Raw genomic sequence first — 21,148 nt, 5'->3', positions numbered from 1 at the left:
AGATCTGCCAGCCTGGGATCCATTTCTCTTTAAGGATATCTGGAGGCAGGGAAAAGGTACACAACAGCTGCCCAGTGAAGTCCGCCATTGTAGCAGACTGGGAGCAGTGCACATGGCCAACTAAAGAAATCTGCCTATTTGGGCCAGAAAAGAACATGTCACTCGATGCATATCTGTTTACCTTAGAACCCCCAAACCAGGTGGGCGAGGTGGTGTGTGGAGTTCTGTCAAACCAGTTTCATTATTAACTCCCACACAATGTAAACCTCCAATGCCCACTTTCAGTTTCTTTATGCTCTTGGGAAAAGAAGAATAAACACACATTTAGTTTGGCCAGTCACTCATCCATTCCTCCTCTCAAAAAAAAAAAAAAAAAAAAAAATATTCAGCAGCCTGAAAGGGGCTAGGAGAAAGAAACTGCTAAGATTCAGCTTTCCCCCCCCCCCCTCCCCTTTCCCCTTTTCTTTTTTCTGTAGCACAAAGGATATGGGAGAAAGAAGGCTTTCTATTGATTTCATCTGTAGGTAGCTCTTGGAAGGCTGGGGTGTTGGCCTATGTTGTTAAATGTGGAATGAACACAGTCTTATTCTTCAGTTCATGTTGGTAAATGAAAGATTATGGTTAGCAATATATTAAATCATGGATGATTGACAAAGGGTGAGGCCTCCCATTTTGTGTACAGAAATCTGACTGGATAATATTGTTGATCTGGTTTTTCTGTAGTCTAGCCAGATATTAGGGCAGTGTGAACTGAAGGATGATGAATCAGGAGGTAAGGTGGCTGTGCTGTTTGCACACAGACTGAACTACAGGGAGGCTCCCATATCAAAAACAGATCAAATGCAGGACATGATATCTTGGCCCCAATGAAAGAAAGAATTCCTCTTGAGTTTGGTGGCACCAGAATTTTGGCCAGCATTCTATCTACTATGCAAATCATGACATGGAATTAAAATGGGAATACTTTCAGTGTACTGATTTCCCTGGTGTGCTGAAAGTCCCTTCATGAGCTCAGGAAGTTGTTCACTATGGTGGTGATGGTGGTACTGAAGCTGATAATGCTTGGTGATGTTAACAAACTTGGATGATGAGTTTTATCTGTCTACTCATGGTTTTCATCCTGACTATGGGATTATGCCAAATGGTTGTTAGTTAAGTCTTGAATGTAATGTTTGTGTTGGGATTAGAGTCTGGGCAACTGGAAATTTTGCTCCTGTTAGGGACTGACCATTGCTTTTGCACATTCAGATTGGAGAACACCTTTTCTGGAGAAGCAAGGGAGGTGTTTTGATGGTCTGCCTGTGAAGTTTAACAGAACTGAAGGAGAATACCAATCCTCAGATGTACCAATCTATTATTGCATGATCCTTTGATTTCAACCATTGATAAAATGGTGGTGCTTAGGCAATCTCTTCACTGGCTTCATCCTCGAAGATGACCCTGGTTTACAGATGACCTGCAACAACTGACACAAAAGGAAGATATCATGGAAGAATTTCTTTATCTTTACCAAAGAATCTGCATAGTCCTGATTAGATTATTTGTTGTGGCTGATGAGTGCCTGATCCAGCTGTGCTGTCTCCATTGGCTGGCTGATTTGTGTCCCTACTGCTGGGGAGGAAGATGTGGTGCTTTATTGTTTAGTGTGTCGTTAATTGGGAATGCATCTGTCTTAGGAAACCAAAGCTAGGGCTGAATGCAGTGGGCCATTTGTTAGAAGTACTCTCTCACTGGGAAGTACGACACCAGTGCTTAGAATCTGCATCGGTTGTGTATTGGTTTATGAGTGAGATTAAGATGTTTTAGACCTACAGAGCCCTTAAATGGCTTGGGAATGGCCAGTTCAGCAGTACCTCTCTCTCTCATGTTATGCTGCCATAGTTGTGATCAGCAGAATTACTCCAGCTAGAACTCCCTTGATTTTGAAATGATAGGAAGCTTCTGACTGGGTATTCTCTGTAAGGGTCCCCAAGCTTTGGAACGTACTTCTTTCTGCTCTTTTCGGGTTTGCCACGGAGCTCATCTATTTTCATGAGCTTTTGGGAGGAACAATTATGATGTGAGGAGGGCGGGTGTCTGAGGAAGATGGAGTATTTTCAATTTGTTGGTTTTATAGTTGGTTAATTCTAGCTAAGGGGTGAGGCTAGGTTGTTGGTTTTGAGGATATGAACAAGGAATATATTTTTAAAATTTGTCAAACCTGAAAGTTTTTTTTACCTGTTACACAAACTGAAATAAATCGATGACGACAAACCACTTAAGTCAATCCTTACTTCTTTACTCTCCATCCCAGTTGTCTACAAATCTCTCTCAGAGATTGCAATACCTTTCCCTGGCCTACAGGTCATCCACTCTCCTTTCTGGGGCAGAGTTTAGTCCCTAGCCCCTTAGGCCACCTGCAGATTTCCTGAGGTTGCTGTTATTTGAAATATCAGCTGTCTCACTTTAAAAACGCTTTGTTCTTCATCAGTAAATGTTGTCTCCTGCTGCTGCAATGACAGATTACTTTGCAGAATCTAAAAGGGCAACTGCCTCTGATGTGAGTTGTGGGGTCTTCTCTCCAGAACAAATATATAAACTGGAGCATATATGGAGGTAGTTTAAAAGTATAATATTTTTCCTATTGAGGAATAAAAAGACCGAGACTGGTAGTTAATTCATTTTGAGGCTCATATTTCCAAAAAGTGAGGTAACAGAGTATGGCATTCTTTAAAATGTGGCTGAGTAACTTGGTGACCAGGGATCCCATTTATTGCTATGAAAACTAAAATAATGATGGGGTAACTGAATCTCATGCTTCATGGGAGGAAAAAAGACTGGTGCACAGGTCAGGAAGGAATTTCTCCACCCTCTTCGGAGCTGGTGCACAATTGGTTTGAGGAATGACAAAGGGTGAGGGGAAGGAAATCATCATCATCTGAAACATGACTTATTGCCACTGATGTAATTCCAAGCTATTCGTTACAGCTCTGTGTCCCACTTACTCAAGTGTGTCACTTTTGCAGATGGACATGTGATAAGTAACTTTTTGCTGCTCTCTTTTGAAAACATGTTGTGTGTCCAATAGCCTTGTCTCAGTCTTCAGCTGAGCTAGAATAGTTCACAGACCAAGGCCTATATGTATAGTGTATCATCAAACCTCCAAAATACTTTTGCCTTCCTCTTGGAACCCAGCTGCGTTTCTGTACCTGGGAAGGTCAAATTTTCAAAACTGCCTGTCTAATTTCCAAATGCAAAAGGGCACTTTGGTTTGCAAAATGGATAAATTCTGTCTGTTTATATGTTCAGCTAGATTTGAAAAATGGACTGATTACCTGTGTCAGTCTATAAAGTGTGGCAGAAGTATGAAATGCACTAGAATTCTCACTGTGGCAGCCACAAAACATCAATGTGTGAATCACGCAAACCTCTCCAAAATTCACTGCAGTGTTACAGCCCTTCAGAGGATGGAACTGCAGCACTTTAGCAAGTAGGCAGTCTTGTGGTGTTATCTGAGTGATGTGCTGTCCTTGCTCTTTCCTTGCTGATGCCTGCCATAGGCTGTTTGCTGTCTTGAGACTTTTTTATCTTGCTTGCTTGTTTGTTTGTTTGTTTTAATTTGCTCGTTTTATTTTAGCTTAGCTACTGGTGTGTCATGGAAATGTCCATACGCCTCTCCCCTTTGTTTTAACATAGTAGAGTTGGTCTTGTGGTTGCTGTGGTGAGGGGAACCCACCACACAGGATGATTGCAGGTGTCTGCATGAACAAGGAATTCAGCAGTGATGTCAGTGGTTAATTGACAGGAGAGGATTTTGTTGATGCTCTGTGTTGTCTTAACTTCCTGGTCTGTAGGAAAATTGGCTTGGGTGGGGAAAAAAAAAAAAAAAAAAAAAGACTAGCTAGCTTTAGTCCTTGTGACAGTTGCCTCTCTTCAAAGCCCCTTGCTGGATTTTCTGCTGCACTGTCACAAACTCCATCAATCTCTTCAATTTCTTCAGAAGGAACAGAGGACTTGCAAAGTAACCAGTTGGAAACACACATTTCGATAAAGCCAGGTGTCCAGAAGAGAGATGTGGACTTTTCAGAAATTCTTAATGCAATACAAGAAAGTAAGTTACTACTTGGATCTAAAATCAGTTATATTGTACAAGAGCTGACTGAGATGAATCAAAACAATGTAATACTAGAAGGAATGGCCTAACTGGAGAACTGAATGATAATGTGAATAAATTGGGAACTTAGGAGAGAGTTCAATGGGTAATTGAATTTCAATAGTAGTGAAAATGATTGTGGCCAAGAATCAAGACTCATGGCACAGTGTCCCTGCAGCTTTAATTACTTCCTTGTCACCCTTGTTCAAGGTTTTATTTTGAACTAGTTGTTTTCTCTAGTTTTCTATTGAAAAAAACAGCTATTTAAATCTTCAGATGCTACTAGATGTACAAGTATATATTAACACTGTGTTCCTGTGTAAAAAAACTGTGTTCCTCTTTAGTTTGGTCAGTAATGCTAAGTATCATGCATCTTATCTTCCATTTGCGTGATTGTGTCGTTAATTCTTTGGGAGACCTGAGTGCAGCATAATTGCATTGAGAGGGTTAGTTGTTTGATTAAAATCAATATCTTCTTGTTTACCCTTTCCATAGCATAGATTTGTACTGAACTCTATATGCTTTCTAAACTGAGAAAGCGTTTTCCATGCTTTTTCTGATAGAGCTTTCTAAACTGAGAGCGTTTTCCATCCTTAACTATAGAACTATGGAACTTGCTTCCCATCCTCTTTGTCCATCACAGCCCCAATATGTTGATTGTAAAGAAATGCTGTCAACGTAATCTCTTTTTGTATGTGTGTTTAGGGAGGGGTGGGTTGGAGAATGCAGTGACTAGATAAAAGTGGTGGTTAATTTGCAGGCTGATTCTGTGGGGAGGGTTGGAATACTGGGGAATGTCTGTCTTTTGGTTGATTGTGTGTACAGTATCTTAATTTTTTGTACAAATGGCTGGATTAACAGCTCTCTTTAGTTATGAATAGGAATAACTAAAAAGCACAAAGCTGCAGTATTTGTGTTGCAAACATTTCTGGGAAATTCTTAACCATTTTCCTCCACTGCTCCTGCTTTGTCAAATAAGTATTTTAAAAAATCACAAAAGCTTTCTACTGATATTAAATTTACCAAACTTTTTTTTTCTTAAAACAAATTAGATTTTGGGACTAGACATGTTGATAGAGTCCCTTTTAAAGCATCCTGTATTTTGAGGCTGTCTTTTCTCATGCTCCCTAGGTAATGCGTCGCACTGTAAGACTGCATTATCAGGTTATGTGCTTACACTGGGCAATCCAATATGTCACTGAATAGTGTGTGCAGGTTATCCAGAAAATGTGTTAAAACATATTTAAAACTGCTGGAAAAAATCCCTACTTCCTTAAGAAAAGAGATGCTGGTTTGGTAGGGTCATTAGTAACAAAATATTTGTAAATAATTAATGCATCTAAACTGCATTGAATTAGTCCTCAATAGCTTATGCCTAGTTCATCAGTTCCAATAGTTGAATAGAATGAACATGTGCGTAGGATCTAAGTATTAAGATTTTTTTTATAAAAAAGAATTTAAGTACTCATGAAGAAAGGGACCAGATTGATAACCCTGGAGATGGAAGTCCTTTATTTATCAATAGAGTAGATGTACTCACCATTGGAAATATAAGCTACATGCACCTCACCACTGTGTCTTAATTCTCCTTTAGAGAGACCACATTTCACCTCAGAGTTAGGGTAGTTCATTCCACCGGTCTACAATTCTTGGTGTGGCCAACTGTCTGCTATGCAATCCAATTTGCGAAGGTGGGCTAGACACAGAGGCACCATTTCAAATTTGGGGGAGGGTAAGTTTAACCGTGATTCCAGGGGCTACTTAGGCACCTGAAAATTCTAGGGTTTTTTTGCAGATAATAACTTAGAAATTAGCTGACGGGAGCACTATATCCAATTCCTATATAAAGAAAAAAAATAAATATTAGACCCACAAACCTCTAATACTAACATGTTCTGACATCTTGTGTCAAGTCACTTAAGGGACACTGGTTAGGTTTTAAATTTTAATGCATATTTTTACTTTGTTGCAAACCCTCAAATACAACAACTGAAACAATGAAGCAGATTTGCCACCATCAGTGAAGACCTACCCTGAGTCCCCTGCGTTTTCTCTCCAACACCTGCCCCCTCCCTGCAGAGGGATTCCTGTCTGCAGGTTCATCTAAGGACTTTCAGATCCTTAATGGAATCACCAACCCTTTCTTATCTTAATCATGCTGCCTCTGTGTGTAAACAAAATACTGACTCCCTGCCACAGAGGTACAAGCTGGGAGCAGCCCCTCCCTTCTGCAAAACTTACATTCCACATTCAGGTTACCTGGGGCTAGGAGGTGTGCTGCAATCAGACTCCCTGCACAAAACTTGGTGTGGCTCATGTCCCCCCACCCCACCCTCCCTAAATGGCCCCCCTGACTGCACATCTGAGGATTTTCTCGCTACCTGCTGTCAGAAGTGAATAGCAAATAATTAGGACATAGTACAGTGAAACAGTCTTGCTAGGTTGATTGGCCTGATTGCTACTTTTATTTGAGATAAGCTGTTCAACAGAAGTAACATAGAATGGCTGTCACTGCTTTTAGCAACCACCTTTTTCTCTGTTAACATAAGTTTCCTGGCCATTTTTTTTTCCCGTTCTGTCTAACTTTTGTTAGCTGGGACATTGCTGTTTGCTAGATTGCCAAGTTTGGTTGTTCAGCAGCATTTTTCAATTTTTATTTCATTTTTTAGTACAAGACTTTAGTGCAAAGCTGCTCTGTCTTTATTTCCCATCCTGCTGATCTTGTGCTGCTAGTGTCCTTTAGAGCGCAAAGCAAGAGAAAAATGTACTGTACACAATATATTAAAGACTTACAAGCCATTTCTAATGTTACCAGTCAGAATTCTGCACTTATGAACTCCAGCTCAGGATATATTCTTAATATTTTTAATAAGAAAGATTTCAGTTTATTCTGCCTTAAGCCTAATTTCTCAGATGCCCTTGTCCACAGTATACTTAGAATATCTCTGAAGCTGCTCTTTGCCAATCAAACACAACCCAGAGATTGTTCCAGGTTTGTTATAGGTAGTTAATACCACACCTTGCAAAATGGGGCAGTCATGCTGTCTGGAATTGTTCGTGACCATAAGTGCCAACCTCAGGGAGTGGCGTACCGAGGCGGAGTGAAGGGCCGGCCGGCCCCTGAGCGTCATGAAGGGCCAGACATTCACTTCTCCCCAGGCCGAGGGATGAGGCCGCCCCATCCGAGCCATCACCGGGCTGCGGGGCTGGAATGGGAGAGGTGGGCACTGTGCAGCAGGTAAGTGTGGGAGGAGGGGTGGCGGAGCCACGCCTGCATTTACGCCCCCCCTTCCAGGCCTCAGGCCCCTTCCCCTGCAGGTTCAGACCCCTCCTACCTCTGGCCAACTGGGGGGTGGCACCAGAACCCCTTCTGCCTGCACGGGGGGGACTGTTAAGAAGCAGTGCACAAACTCCAAATTGGTTGTGTTCTATAATTAGATTTCACCAACCAAGTATCAAATGTGAACTCCTCAAGCACTATAATAGTCTTAACATGGAGTCACAGACAGTCACTCTTATCACCCAGACAAGACTGCCTTTGTGATAGATGGCCCCTTGCACCAAAAATCATAACAATATTACCTACCTTCCCCATTGTTGTTTCTTACCCTTGGATATGTATATATATACACCTCCTATCTGATTTCTATTCCTCACATCTGACGAAGTGGGTTACAGCCCACAAAAGCTTATACCTGCAGAAATTAAATTTGTTAGTCTTTAAAGTGCTACAGGACTCTCATTGTTTTAACAATATTCAGGTTACTCCTGGTCCAAAAGGACAGTCACTTACCCCATGTCAATTATACTTCAGATCTCAAACCAAAGACAATGCTTGTTGCCCATCCTATAATAAACTAACTAAAGATTTATTAAGTAGGAAAAAGAAATAAGTAATTTACAAGGGTAAAGCAGGTAAATGCACACACACAAATGAGTTTCAGTCTTAGGTTCCAAAGAGTAATAGAAACAGTTGTAATGTACAAGCTCTATATGTCCTTTAAGGCAGGAGCATAGCCAGAACTGATTTTTTGGCAGGTCCTGAGGTTGATACGGGTGGGCATAAGTTCCACTGGCCGAAAAACAAGTGCTTCCCGAACTTCCGGCTTCCAGCCACATGACTGGAAACCGGAAGTTCGGGAAGTGACCAGCTGAGAATCACTAAGCTGCGCGACGCTCCAGTTGCCAAGGTAACTTTAGAGGAGCGTCAGCAGCAGAACTTCTGTAACCCCTTGGGTGGGCCTGCTTTCAAAGTGGATGGGCCATGGCCCACCCATAGCTATGCCACTGCTTTAGGGCTAACCCAAGCTAAGCAGCTTGGGGATCCCTTGTTTATGCTTAGAAATATTGTCCTCTCTAAATTCCAAGCAGCATAGTGGTAACAATTTCTTCTTGACGGGGATTTTGATTCCCTTCCCCCGGTGTTCAAACTGTGATGGGAGGAGAGTTTGTAGATGTACCCTCTTTATGAGTGTGGGGAAAGCAATCAACAAAATCTTTTGTCCACTGATGTTCCACAATGACTTGTCTAGTGTCTATAGGCCTGCTTTTGTTGGGCAGGAGATGCCACCTCTTGTGATAAACTAGTATTCTACACTTGCTAATGCTTCTTTCCTGAGAGTGGGGGTTTTCAGGTTTCATAACAAACACTTCTATAGTTACAGAGCAAAATACTTAAGTATTTCCTTATAACCTGGGATACAGGTATTATTAATGAGATTAATGCATGCAGCAATTCACAAGCATTTCATAAAGTCCAACACTAAACACATCTCTATACATCTAATACCTATTTTAACAATACTAACATACAGGTGAGCCAGCTGATTTCCAGTCACGCATTTGTCAGTGTTCAGTGTGGCGTAGGGGTCTCGATAGGAGTTGGCACCTGGTCTGCCAGCATCACAGGGGCCCATACAGTATCTGAACTACACAAAACATTTAAACTGGCCAGAATCTTCTGCAGTTCACAACATGCATGCCAAATTACCCAGAACCACCGTTAATTTTGACAGAATAATCTGGACCCGCCTGTTGTTCTGCTTAGAATCACAATCTCTTCTTAAAGCTGAAGTGCTAAATTCAGGTGTACCATAATATTTACTATACTATGGTATTCTTTTAATCTTCTTTCAAAAAATTTTCCTCCATTCCCCATACTGTACTATTGAAGATGTGCTATGGGGAATGGAGGATTTTTAGAAAGAAGATTAAAAGTAGTAAGTCTACAACTGTGGTTTTCTAGTTATTACATTGAAATGGGGAACTTGCTGTTCACAGGAAAGCAATCAGTTTATAAAAACATCTTGAACAATTGTATACCTCTGATTTGAGACCTCTAAGCTATCAACCCTGAGGATGTGGTTCAAAATTTTAACCTTTCTTTTATCACTGCTGCAAAGGGAAAAGTCTAGAAAAACCTGCTGCTCTTCAGAATATTTCATATATAATGAAAATATGGAGGTTGGGGGAGCAGCTGGTGGGATGGATTCCCAATGGATTTTTAAAATCATTTTGATTTACTAATATTTCCAAAGTTGGAAGTATTTTCTAACATTCTGGTAGATTTCTGAGAAAGACTTATTTAATTTATGTTTATTTAATTGAAAATGAATCATGAAAAAACTGGTCTGGGTTGTGAACATTGTGGACTGATTTCCTTTCAGAAAGGAGATTGTAAAATTGTATCCAACACACTTGCTCAGAGCTTAAATCTTTCTATTTCACAATGGGGACCTTGGCAATGACTAGTGCTCCTGGTGCTATGGTAATTCAAATTGGCAATTATTATTAATTATTATCTATGACGACCATAACATCAACATATGAGGAGTCAGCCAGAGTAAAACATCATCTAGTCACGGTAACAAGCAATGGCTGAGTATTCATCCCTGCCCTAGAAAGCATAAAAGAAAGGAGAAAGCAAATCACCAAAGAAGGACTTGAAAGATTTAGGCAGAAATGAATGCATGGACATCGCACGGTGATGGAAAGAGATGAAATGCATTGGTGATCGAAGATTACCTTATGGCTTGTAGAAGGATACCTCAAAAGAGACAGAGGGCTTTATGATGAGTGCACAGAACAGTCCTTAAGGGCTTAATTGCCTTTGAAACAGAACTGAGGGACAGAACTGCTCCCCGAACTGTAGAAAGTGTTCCAAAAAGAAAAAGACGATGGAACATTTGCTTAGTACTGGCAGCAGCCTAGATGGGAGAGAATTTATGAACAGACTTAAGTGTCTGCTTTGAAATCTCTGAGGCAAGTATGGATGTAATGTCATTATCAGTGAGCTCCAAAGCACAGCACTCAGAGGCACTGCAAGAATGTTAAGGAAAGTCAAAGGAAAGAGAGTGCATTTGAGCACCTAAAATGCAGGAATTCTGGGAGGATTTAACAAAACTCCTGACTTCCCAGACCTATGGAGTGGTTGAATGGTCAAGATTTATGCGGGACTCATAGTAAATTTTAGATAGTAGCTTTCCTCTTTTTATGCTTAAAGATCCTGTATGCTAAGGCTATTTTTTTTTTAAATACCCATGATGTAGTATTGAGGGATAATAATAATAATAGATTATATAATTATTGTTCAAAAAGACCAAATAGGTGCTACAAAAAAGTTTAGCAATTGTGCAAACAATGTCCTAGTAATATGGCAGGACCTAGAAAGAGATTTTGCTGCAAATATTTGAATACTTCTGATTTACAGTGGAGTTTAGTGTAAATTGGCACAGATTAGACCTTTACACCAGGAATTTTCTGTCTAGTGCTTTTTGTTATGTGGCAATATGTAGGATCTTTCCATACTGGCATTAGAGGAGAATAACAACCGTGTAGACTTAGAAAGATGTGATAGATTTTGTAAGCATCACCATGAAGAATTGTTAAAGCAATTAATATTTTAGAGATTAAAAACAATTTATTAGGATGCCTAGTAGTTTCCAAAGAGCAATCATTTGAATTTTGATACCTAAAATATCTTATTATTGCAAGCTGGAATGCACTCAGCTTCATGCTGTGATAACTAGTAATATAAGGGATATTAATTAGAAGAAACAAAATCCAGTTATGGCAGGGCCAAGCTCCCATCTTGCCAGTATCAAAACATGTAGAGGGGATACCCATTTTCAAAAGTGAGCTCTAATTTTAGGTGCCTCCATTTTTTGTGTGGTCAGCTTCAGAAACCTAGTGAGAAATCCTGCCTCTATTTAAGTCAGTGGAAGCTCTGCCATTAACTTCACTGGAGCCAGGCTTTGACTCCTAACGCCTAATTTTCAGTGGTGCTGAACACCCACAACTCCCTCTGATGTCAATCATAGCTGCATGAGTGCTTAGGACTTCTGTAAATCAGTCCCTTAGAGTCTAAAGTTAGACACCAAAGGTACCCAAAATTAGAGGTGGATGTGAAAAAAAATTAGAGTGCCAGCTTTTTGAAAATTTGGATCCTGCTATTCAGAGTAATGCATTTTGCTAGTTACACTCACATAATCTGTTTAAATACATTTACAAATATTGGATCTTCATCCTCCATAGGAATCAAAGGAACATCTATTTCTGGGAGCCCTGGGAATGTGAACCTAGGAGCTATTGCAATATTTTATTAATCCCATTCCAGTAAAAGAGTGAGTGGATCTGGTTCCAATTAGCTATATCTTTTAATTTCACTCAGAAATCCTTAAGCTTCTCAGAATTTGATTCCAGTAAATTTGGAATATTAGTATTTATGTCCTTGTTCCGTCGTGACTCAGTAGATTCTGACTAGATTAGTAATGACCTGGGAACCCTTAGTAAATGAGGAGTAGGGAGACCCAATGTGGAGGGTGAGACCAACTTGTACAATTAAGCTGGTCTAAAGGAATAAAGATTGAGCTCTTGATCTCTCCTCTCCCCATATATGTTGCTTTCTATAGCTATAGTACATCATTGCCTAAAAAAGCCATGTTTTATGATATATCAGTACCAATCTGTTTTACAAAATAAAAAATCTGATAAAACGTATTTTGTAGTATTGTTAGAGCACTAAATCATCCTCTTCTGAGAAGATTTACATGTAGCATAAGGCAGTTTCCAACATGTAAAACAGGGAAGTGGTGACGCCCAGCTTTTGTGTACGTTAGAGCTGGTCGACATTTTTCAAACACAACCCCCCCATATTTTTGTCAAAAAATATGTTCTGAAGAAAGTGAAATGTTTCACAAAAGCATATGGATTTATTTGAAATTTCCTGGTTTTGACCATTTATTAGAAATATTTTGGTATAAGTTAAAAAAAAAATTCATGAAATTTCACACACACACAAAATCATGTTTCCATTTTGTAACTTGTGATTAGTGCACCCTAAATTTCTTCGTGACTGAGTTTTCTCACATGTTGCCATGTGGTGGCCTGGGATTGGGTGGGTGTGACACAGCAGCCTATTGGTGGTTCACGATTGTCATCAACTCTTGTCAGGCCTGACATACTCACACTGTCATAATCTGTATCTAAAAGGTGTCATGTAAGGTATCATATACAAACTGGTAACATGCTGGTCCCAAAAATCAGTTTTAACTCTTGTGTACAAATAGTTAAAGATGTGCCAGAATTTTGTTCTTAAAACGTGTTTGGCAAGCAATGCCTAAGCCCTGTCTGCCCTAGACAAAGAAATGTATATTTGCTTGTCTGACCAGCCTGATTGTCAGACAGAGAAAATGAAGGTACACTTACATGCAAGATAAACAAAGCTGTCAGGGGAGCAGCTGAGGAAAGATGACCATGTAATCTCCATGGGGAATGGAAACTGCATCCCCAAGGAGCCTTCCTGGCTCTTGAAGTAGGGGTCAATGAACTTTAGAAAGATATAAGGAGAAAGAAAGACATTTTGGCATCCTTCACCTAAAGAGACAAAAGAACCGAGCACTTTGAGATCTGTGAACGGTCCAGACTTGGTGAGAAACTCTTCTCTGAACAAGAGAGTCTAGTTTGTTAAATCAGGTTTTAGATGTGTGTTTTTACTTGTTTGCTTGTAACCCTTTCTGCCTTAATTCTGAATACCTGGTATCACTTAAACCAGTGTTTCTCAACCTGGGGGTTTAGAGGGGTCGCAAGTGCAGAGCTGGTATTGGGGGTGGCAAGAAATGCAATTGCCTGGAGCCACAGGGGCGCCATGAAACTAAGTTACATGCCTCAGCCCTGTGGGGGTGGGACTCAGGCTTCAGGGATACAGTAGTTTGGAAAGGTTAAGAACCACTGACTTAAACCTATGACTTTTTGTTTAATAAACTAGATTTACTTTTACGATAAACCAATTCAGTGCTTTGATTAAAACACGGTTTTTGTCAAACCCCACTTAAATTAAAGAGCTGCTATGTACTGTCTCTTTAAAGGAACAGCAAACTGAACCTCTGTGAGTGTTCCAGGAGAGAGCTGGACACTGCAGGGAAGACAGCTTTGGGAAAATTCGGGATGGGGGGATGTTGGGGTTAATCTGCATAAAGTAAATGGGCAGTGGAAGCAAAGGTGTGAGCTGAATGATTGTAGGCTGGCTGTTGGTGTCAGGGCTGTGAACCACAGCAGTATAGCATTTAAAGCATCCAAAGTTGCAGGGCAGGTGGTGACACAACCCCTTAGTGGTCTGGGTTGAACCCCAAAGCGTCACATTGGGTGTACCAATGATTGGCTCAGTTTATTGCTATGCTGTGTGGGATGGGATTTGATGCTTGAGGCTAGGATGGGATACATTGTGTGACCAACCATGTGCTTAGTCTGTCAACAAGCATTTATTTGAGGTACTGATCCAAAAAAGAAGATGAAAACATTTGGGACATTCATAAAAATGAAATTCGGGTGTCTGCCATGGCAGGTATGCCGTGGGGCAGCTGGAGGAAAATGTGAAAGGGGTTGGCTGAAATAATTCCTTGGTACTTAGAGAGGGAAAACTTGTGTGTCCTCACAACACAGAGGACATGCAGAGAGCCTAGGATAAATAGGGTTGATGGGGGGCCTTGTTTGTGCCCTAAAGAATGTTTGACAATGCAGGACGGATGCAGATTCTGGTACAGTGGATATGATGAACTAGTTACTACTAGCCACAGAGCGATGGGGACAAAAGAAGACTTTCAAATACCACCACCATTATTAAAATGGAGGAGCAGCGAGAGGAAGCAGCCAACCTTTTTGTGAAACATTCTTTTGAGAAATTCCAGTTCTGAAATTCGACAAGCCTTATAGAAAAAAATGTTCTAAGAAATGTTAGAGCCACATATTCAGCATTGGAGACCAAAACTCAGTTTATCCATAGAATAGATGGCAGTAGCAGTGTAAAGATCTCTGCATTCTCTCAATCAGCGTATTTATACCCTAACCTGAAGTGGGACAGACACCTCTAGAGATGACAAGGTACTTCAGTATCTATAGCTATTCTGTCTTTAGCCCTTTTGCTTAGTTTGCCAGCCAGGATACCAATGATTATGGCTTTTTGTGACAGAGAATATTCTACTGAAGACAGTTTTGACAGACATTGAAAACCAGTATCACCTAAGCCATTGAGCTACTGTCCACTGATTATGACTTTTAGTCACTGCTGAGATGGGCTGGATTTCAAAGTGGATTTCAAACCTCAAAATAGGATTGTGTTTCATTACAAGTCATCTCAGTCATCCAGTTTGTTTTAAGGCAGCATTAAAAAAAACGCTAGCTATCTAAACCACCCAACTTCATATCCGTTTGGAAACCATCCAAGTTGCAACTCTGTACATTGCTGGCATTTATGAAGCAGATTATTCAATGTCCCAATGACCTCATCAGTGTTACAGGGGCAATCTTCACGGAAGGATGAACAGTGAGCTCATGAGCAAATTCTCTAGTGTGCTACACTCCAACAAGCTTTCCTTCAAAATCAGTCATGCATGTTTTTTTCATCTCCCATTTCTGGAAAAAAAAAAAAGACTTATTTTGGATAGCACATAGAAAGCCTCACTATCTCAGTCTCATATTCCTCTGAGATAATTTACCGAGTAGTTGATAAAGTACAAGCTAGCCTGGTCTGTCTTTAAGGGCTCTCCTTCAAGACTCCAGTACAGCGGAGCTACTGATAATTCAAAATGATTGTCTGCCCCAAAGCTCTTATTTTTAAGTACTGTGATAGATCCTCCTCCAGTTAACATGTACAAAGACAGGTTATGATCAACATCCAAATTATTACTGATTGAAGCAGAATTTTTCCAGGCAGTCTGCTTGAAACAGAAGAAATAGTATCGTGAATATGAATAGCATGTATTATCTTGCCTCAGTACCCTTCCCTGTTTCAACACTTCCACCACTATGATTATTACAGACAGGAGAAAAACATCTTCCTTTATGTTGCAGAATATGTTAGACTGGTGGTGAGTCAGTGGTCACTTTTTCTGCTGAATCACCATTGCACTAGGGCCTCAGTAAGTTGCTTTGGGGCACGACGTTCTTGGAAGACATGCTTTTCTGGATTAGATGGAAAGCTACATCGCTGACCACTTGCCATTAAAGATGTCCTGGCATTTTTCACAAAAGTAAGATAAATAAAATACATGAACTAATAATAAAATACAACTATCCTGGGGTGAGAGAGAAGAGAAACTAATAAGTATGATTGTAAAAAAATGTGTTTTAAACTTTGAAGGTATTCAGATATAGTGGTGATAAAAAGATATATGGGTAGGGTAAGAAAGATAGTTCGGGAAGATTATTAGACCGAATAGCCTTGCTAAAGCCCTTTGGGATCTATCAGGATGGAGGGTGCTGTGTACAACTAAAGGGTTACAGGACGAAGTGTTCAGTGTGGAGTAAGCATTGAACAGTTCCTACATGTGGTCACAAGAAGTATAGCTGAATAATGCAATATTTTACCTAACTTGTTAAACTGTACGTGTGGTATGCTAGATGCAGGAGCTACCAGGCTGGCATAGAATTCCATGATAATTTCCTAATAACAACATTTTATTATTATGTCATCAAGATGGAAAGAGATGTTGAAGACCTTAAAAGCTATGATTTTTCAATTGAAATGGAGGCAGTTTCAAGGGTGGATTCATTGTGATGTGAAGAAAAGTTTGTGGGGCTTTTGTGGGTTTCTTTGTTTTTTTTGGAATTTTTTCAAAGTGGCTTTTTATGCAAAGATTTACAGTCTGAAATGCAGCGTTCATCATTTAAATCTACCTGCCCTCGTTTTATACTTGTAAGAAAGGAGCACAAATCTTGACTCTTTCGGTAGGTTTTGTGTGAAATCTCCTTATCCACAAAAAGCCATAATAATTGGCCATAATAATTTATGCCTATGAAACACAAGGTCAAGGAGGTGAAGTCCATACACAACTGAGGTCAAGACACCAGACTGCAGAACAGGCCTCTTCTCTATCCACAGCCACAGGGGTCATTCCACTTGCACAGGGTGGTGTGGGAACTACTGGATATTAGATCAGCATAAACATGTGATCCTTGGTCCTACTCCTTCCCTCCCACCCACCTTTCCCCGATGGTGCTCACCACACTAGCCCATCTGGCTTTCCCCCTTCATGACACATTGGTGTTCAGTAGTCTTGCACAGCCACTCAGTCAGTGACCACCCTGCGCAACCTCAGAGTTTAAGTCATACAGAGGCCATTTCACCTTTATTAGTACATCTGTAGCCAGTCCTGTGACCTTGTTTTACTTTAAATGGTCATGTGAAGTGTGTGTAAGTGATACAGCATTTACTGTGAGGTACCTGGTGGGAGGCTATTAGCAACAGTCCTGATGAAACATGGTACAGTAAGGCAAATAGAACTGTTTCCTGACCTCTCTTCATATTGGTTATAATATCATGTGAATTTAAACCATTGCTTCTCTCACAACCCTCTGAGTGGCATCAGACAGACCAGTGTACTGTGAGACAAGGTGGGTGAGGTAATATCTTTCATTGAATCAACTTCTGTTGGTGAGAGAGACGAGCTTTTGAGTTTACGCAGAGCTCTTCTTCAGGTCTGGGAAATATACTCAGTGTTACAGCTAAATACAAGGTGGAACAGATTGTTTAGCATGCAACAATGTACTGTGATCATTCCGAACCCTCTGGCTGTGATACCTGTTAGAATCTATGCAACATGTAACAGGACACTTCATAGAATATTAAAAATATTGCCTTTTTATTATAAGTAATACATTTTCAAAGGTCACTGTAATTCCAAAAGTAAGCCTTTAAACCAATTATCCCAAAAGAAACAAGGAAATTTAGCTAGCATATCTTTTTTATTATGATAGATGGTTTGTATTTTGTTTGCATCATAAAAGTATTAATTTTCCTAAAACTTTGTTGCCTGCAAATGAAGATATTATTGTGCTATCATACAACTGTTGACAACCTCAATCCCTTAAAATTTTAAACCAAAGATGCGTATCTTAGAACAAGCAAAAATACAATATTTGGTTATTATAATGTATTATATTCAGTGTCTATTTTCAGCTTTAGTTTGAAATTGTATTTTTTGTTTTGTTTTTGCTTTTAGTAGCTAAGGATGTGAACATTTTTTTTGATGAGTTAGAAGGAGTAAACAGCCCTTCCAAAGATGATGACTCTCTGCTTCACCATGGTAATTTGACCAGTACTTCAGATGATGCCAGCAGATTGGAAACGGTTGGAGAGGTAAGAGCCCATAGACTAAGCCGTATAGGTAATAAATGTAATTTGTGAATAATCCGTTCAAACTCTAGGCCCACTCTATCTAATCCTTTGATGGTGTGTCTGAGTTCTTAAAAATGACCTCTGCTCTAAAATTCTAATATGGAAATATAAAATCTTTTGGGTTCAGAATCCTTCAATCATTCTTGGAGCTCTTCTGCGAACCCTCTCCCATTTATCAACATCCTTCTTGAATGGTTCACACTAGAACTGGACACAGTGTTCTAGCAGTGGTTGTACCAGTGTTTTATTGGTTCATCTGGCCCATCATTGGGTCCCTGCATTAATCCTCAGGCAGTGGGGACGATCTCATGCATCTGTAATAGACAGCGCTTGCTACCAAACATGGGACATATGTCACTTCCACAGCATAGAAGAGCAAATGTGATCATGTAAAATGGTGATAAGTGTTATATACAGAGATGGGAGTTATAGCTTTGCCAGCATACAACTCCCCACTCCCACCCCCACCCCCATGCACGCCTTGCAGTATTAACTTCAGTGACTTCTTGCTTTCTAGTGGACCCCAGCCCTGAGGAAGAGCACTGAGGGTCAGGCAGTTCATGCATTAGGCTACAATCCACTGGGGTGACCAACTCTGATCCCAGGGATCTCTCTTACATGTTGTTTTTAGCTCGTACCACCAATGCTGTGTCCAGCAGGGGAGAACTAGTTGGATCTTCAGTGGAATAAGAGCCATGGATTAAGTAAGGCCAAAATTTTTCAAAGTGGAAGCCCAAAGTTTAGGTCCCTAAATTCATATTTAGGCACCAAAACAAAAGTGGCCTGACATAAATGATTTGAGCACCTACACTTCCAATGATCGCCCATTCAATTTTAATTTGCCCCTCCAGCCCCTACCTTGGGCATATGTATTATTTCTTTAATTACATGATCACATTCTATTCTGCCTCATTCATGCATGAGATGGGCATGCAAAGGGTCTCACTATGGTTCCACAAACAACTGTAAATCTGGCACTTCCTAATCTTTGAGCGCTTGGTTTTGCAGCCTAAATAACGTTCTTTTAACACAGGACAAATCCTCTGTCATTATTATTTTATACTAGAGTACCTACCAAAAATATGGTAGGCTCTGTACAGATACATAGGAAGATGCAGCTTTTGCTCCGAAGAATTTATAACCTAAAAAGTAGTGAAGGAAAACCATATACATGCAAAACACAGTCACTATTCAGAACATAACTGTATTTTTAAGAGTTCACCTTTTCCTGTTTTTCTTCTTTCCTATAGTCATAAGCCTTAGTGGCATTTTATGTATTTCTCCAGTTACCAAACATGAAGTCCCGTACAGAGAATTATGATTTCAGGTGGAAATACGCAATAGGAGAAGATGAGCTATTAAGACCTGAAGATTCTATTTTCATACAAATGTCCCTTGTAATAAAAAGAAGGGACCAAAAGATTGGGGAAATATGATAAAGCAATACTGTTTCTAAGTAAAATGTGCTTCAGAGTTTCTCACGGTGAATTGACTGTTCTTTAAAAGAAACTGCAGGCAAGCAGTTTTTCAAAATCCCTGGTTTTCCTACTTACATTTCTATTACAGCCCTGTTAAACTTTCTACTGTGAATACAGCCATGAAATGTATTCTGACACTAGGCAGCCATAGATGTTGATCATATCTTTGATACATACCCTTTATAGGCTGTGTGTGTGTGTTTATCTTGATGTTTATGGCATCCAACAGTGGGTTCTGTGAGCATGCAGTACTACTGCATTCTCAGCAAAAAGAGAGGTGTAGCTCTATAAATGTATAGCTGTAAATGAAGCTAAAAAGGAATCAAGAAACACCAGTAAAAAGTGTTGGTCTGTTTTTTAAAGGAAAAATAAGCTAAATTGGATGGGATAGTTGCACAGTTCCACTGGAATGCAGTTGTCATGGGCAGTCATATTGACAGAAGAAGGGTTAGGGTAGCTTGGGCCAGCCTCATGGAGGGGGGTTTAATATAAGAACAGAGACTTTGAATTGAATTCTATATTCATTGCAGATCCAGTGCAGTGAGTGGTGAATTGGAGTGATGCATTCCTGGCAACCTGTGTTGCTAAGCAGATGGCTGCTGCACTGAATTTTGCCCCACCTTGAATAGCAAAGCAATTTCTCTGAGTTTAATTTTAAGATTTCAGAAAAAGGCCTAAGTCAAAGATATTATCAGAATGTGCGCGTGTATGTATGCAATTTGGAGTTCATGTGACTGAGGTTATATAATGAGAAGAATCCAGAGACAAATGAAGAAAAATGGAGCAAAAATTGAAAATTCCATAGTAAAATACTGACTAACTTTTGCGGGGGAAACATTTAAAGAAAAGTCAGTTGTATTCAGAGGAGTTATGTCAATTTTAGAGATTAAATTCAATCATTAAAGTGGGAAACAGCGGGAACTTCAGTCTGGTTTTAAACTCAAATGTGAATTCAATCTGTATTATGGAGTCACTACCCACACCTCCATGATATATGTAAGATCATTGGAGCAGATCCGGTGCTGCACCTCCTGGGGACACGCAGCACAGAAACCACAGCCTAGCGACAAAGGTGGCTTTAAGCCACTTGTGTGCTCTCTGTATTCCAGGTACTACTTTAATTTACAGCAGTCTCCCAAGGGCTGTATAATTAGTGAATGGAGAGGGAGCCACAGTCAGCCCCCATTGTTTTTAAAGACTTTGCTCCATCCTTCGTTTACTTAAATATCGCTTTGCTTTTTTACCCCCCGTATCCTCCCAAAATGGCAGCTTTATAGGGAAAAGTTAGGCAATATATTTTCCTGAATTATTTTCATATTTAATGAGCTGCAAAAATTTTCCTTAGTGCATTGCTGATGTCATGTATCAGTACTATACACAATATAGATATAAATGGGCTCTTATTTCCTAATGCTTTTCAACTTTTTTCTTGCTTTCTTTTTTCCTTGACAAACCTTACATGCTGCACCAGCTCTGCAATTGGCAAGCCAATATTTTAATGAGCAGCTCTTTCAAAAATTCCTCTCTTTTAGCCTGCAATGAGCCCAGTGTCCAGGGCTAAGGGACTTGTGGAACCTTCTCATTTGTTTTTCCTATTTAAACAAATTGGTTTCTCATCAGAACCAAGGAGGTAAACTTAATGCTAAGCATCCTTGTTGGGAATATTTATCCTTTTTTCCTGCAAGATACATTTATTCTATTGAAGAGCCCCAATAATAATTAAAGGATTCTGAACCCAAAAGGTTTTATATTTCCATGTTATAATTTTAGAGCAGAGGTAATTTTTAAGAGCCCACACACACCATTAAAGCATTACATAAGCATTCAGCCTATTCCATTTAAAATGGGAGACAAGTCTCCTCTGGG

General features: G+C 39.9%; 1 protein-coding gene across 1 annotated transcript in view; it reads left to right on the top strand.

Annotated features, from left to right (window-relative positions):
- Positions 1–21,148, top strand: part of ANO4 (anoctamin 4) — a 340,774-nt gene that overhangs the window by 172,132 nt on the left and 147,494 nt on the right. Inside the window, exons 5-6 of the mRNA XM_067559089.1 lie at positions 3,980–4,090; positions 17,629–17,765. Coding sequence (XP_067415190.1) covers positions 3,980–4,090; positions 17,629–17,765 — 248 coding nt within the window. The remainder of the gene's footprint in view (positions 1–3,979; positions 4,091–17,628; positions 17,766–21,148) is intronic.

The sequence above is a fragment of the Emydura macquarii genome, unplaced genomic scaffold (genome assembly GCF_026122565.2).
Source record: "Emydura macquarii macquarii isolate MOO-44397 ecotype Brisbane River unplaced genomic scaffold, CSIRO-AGI_Emac_v2 contig_2205, whole genome shotgun sequence".
Lineage (NCBI taxonomy): Eukaryota > Metazoa > Chordata > Testudines > Chelidae > Emydura > Emydura macquarii.
Note: the sequence above shows the minus strand (reverse complement) of the source record. Positions and strands in the feature narration are given on the sequence as shown.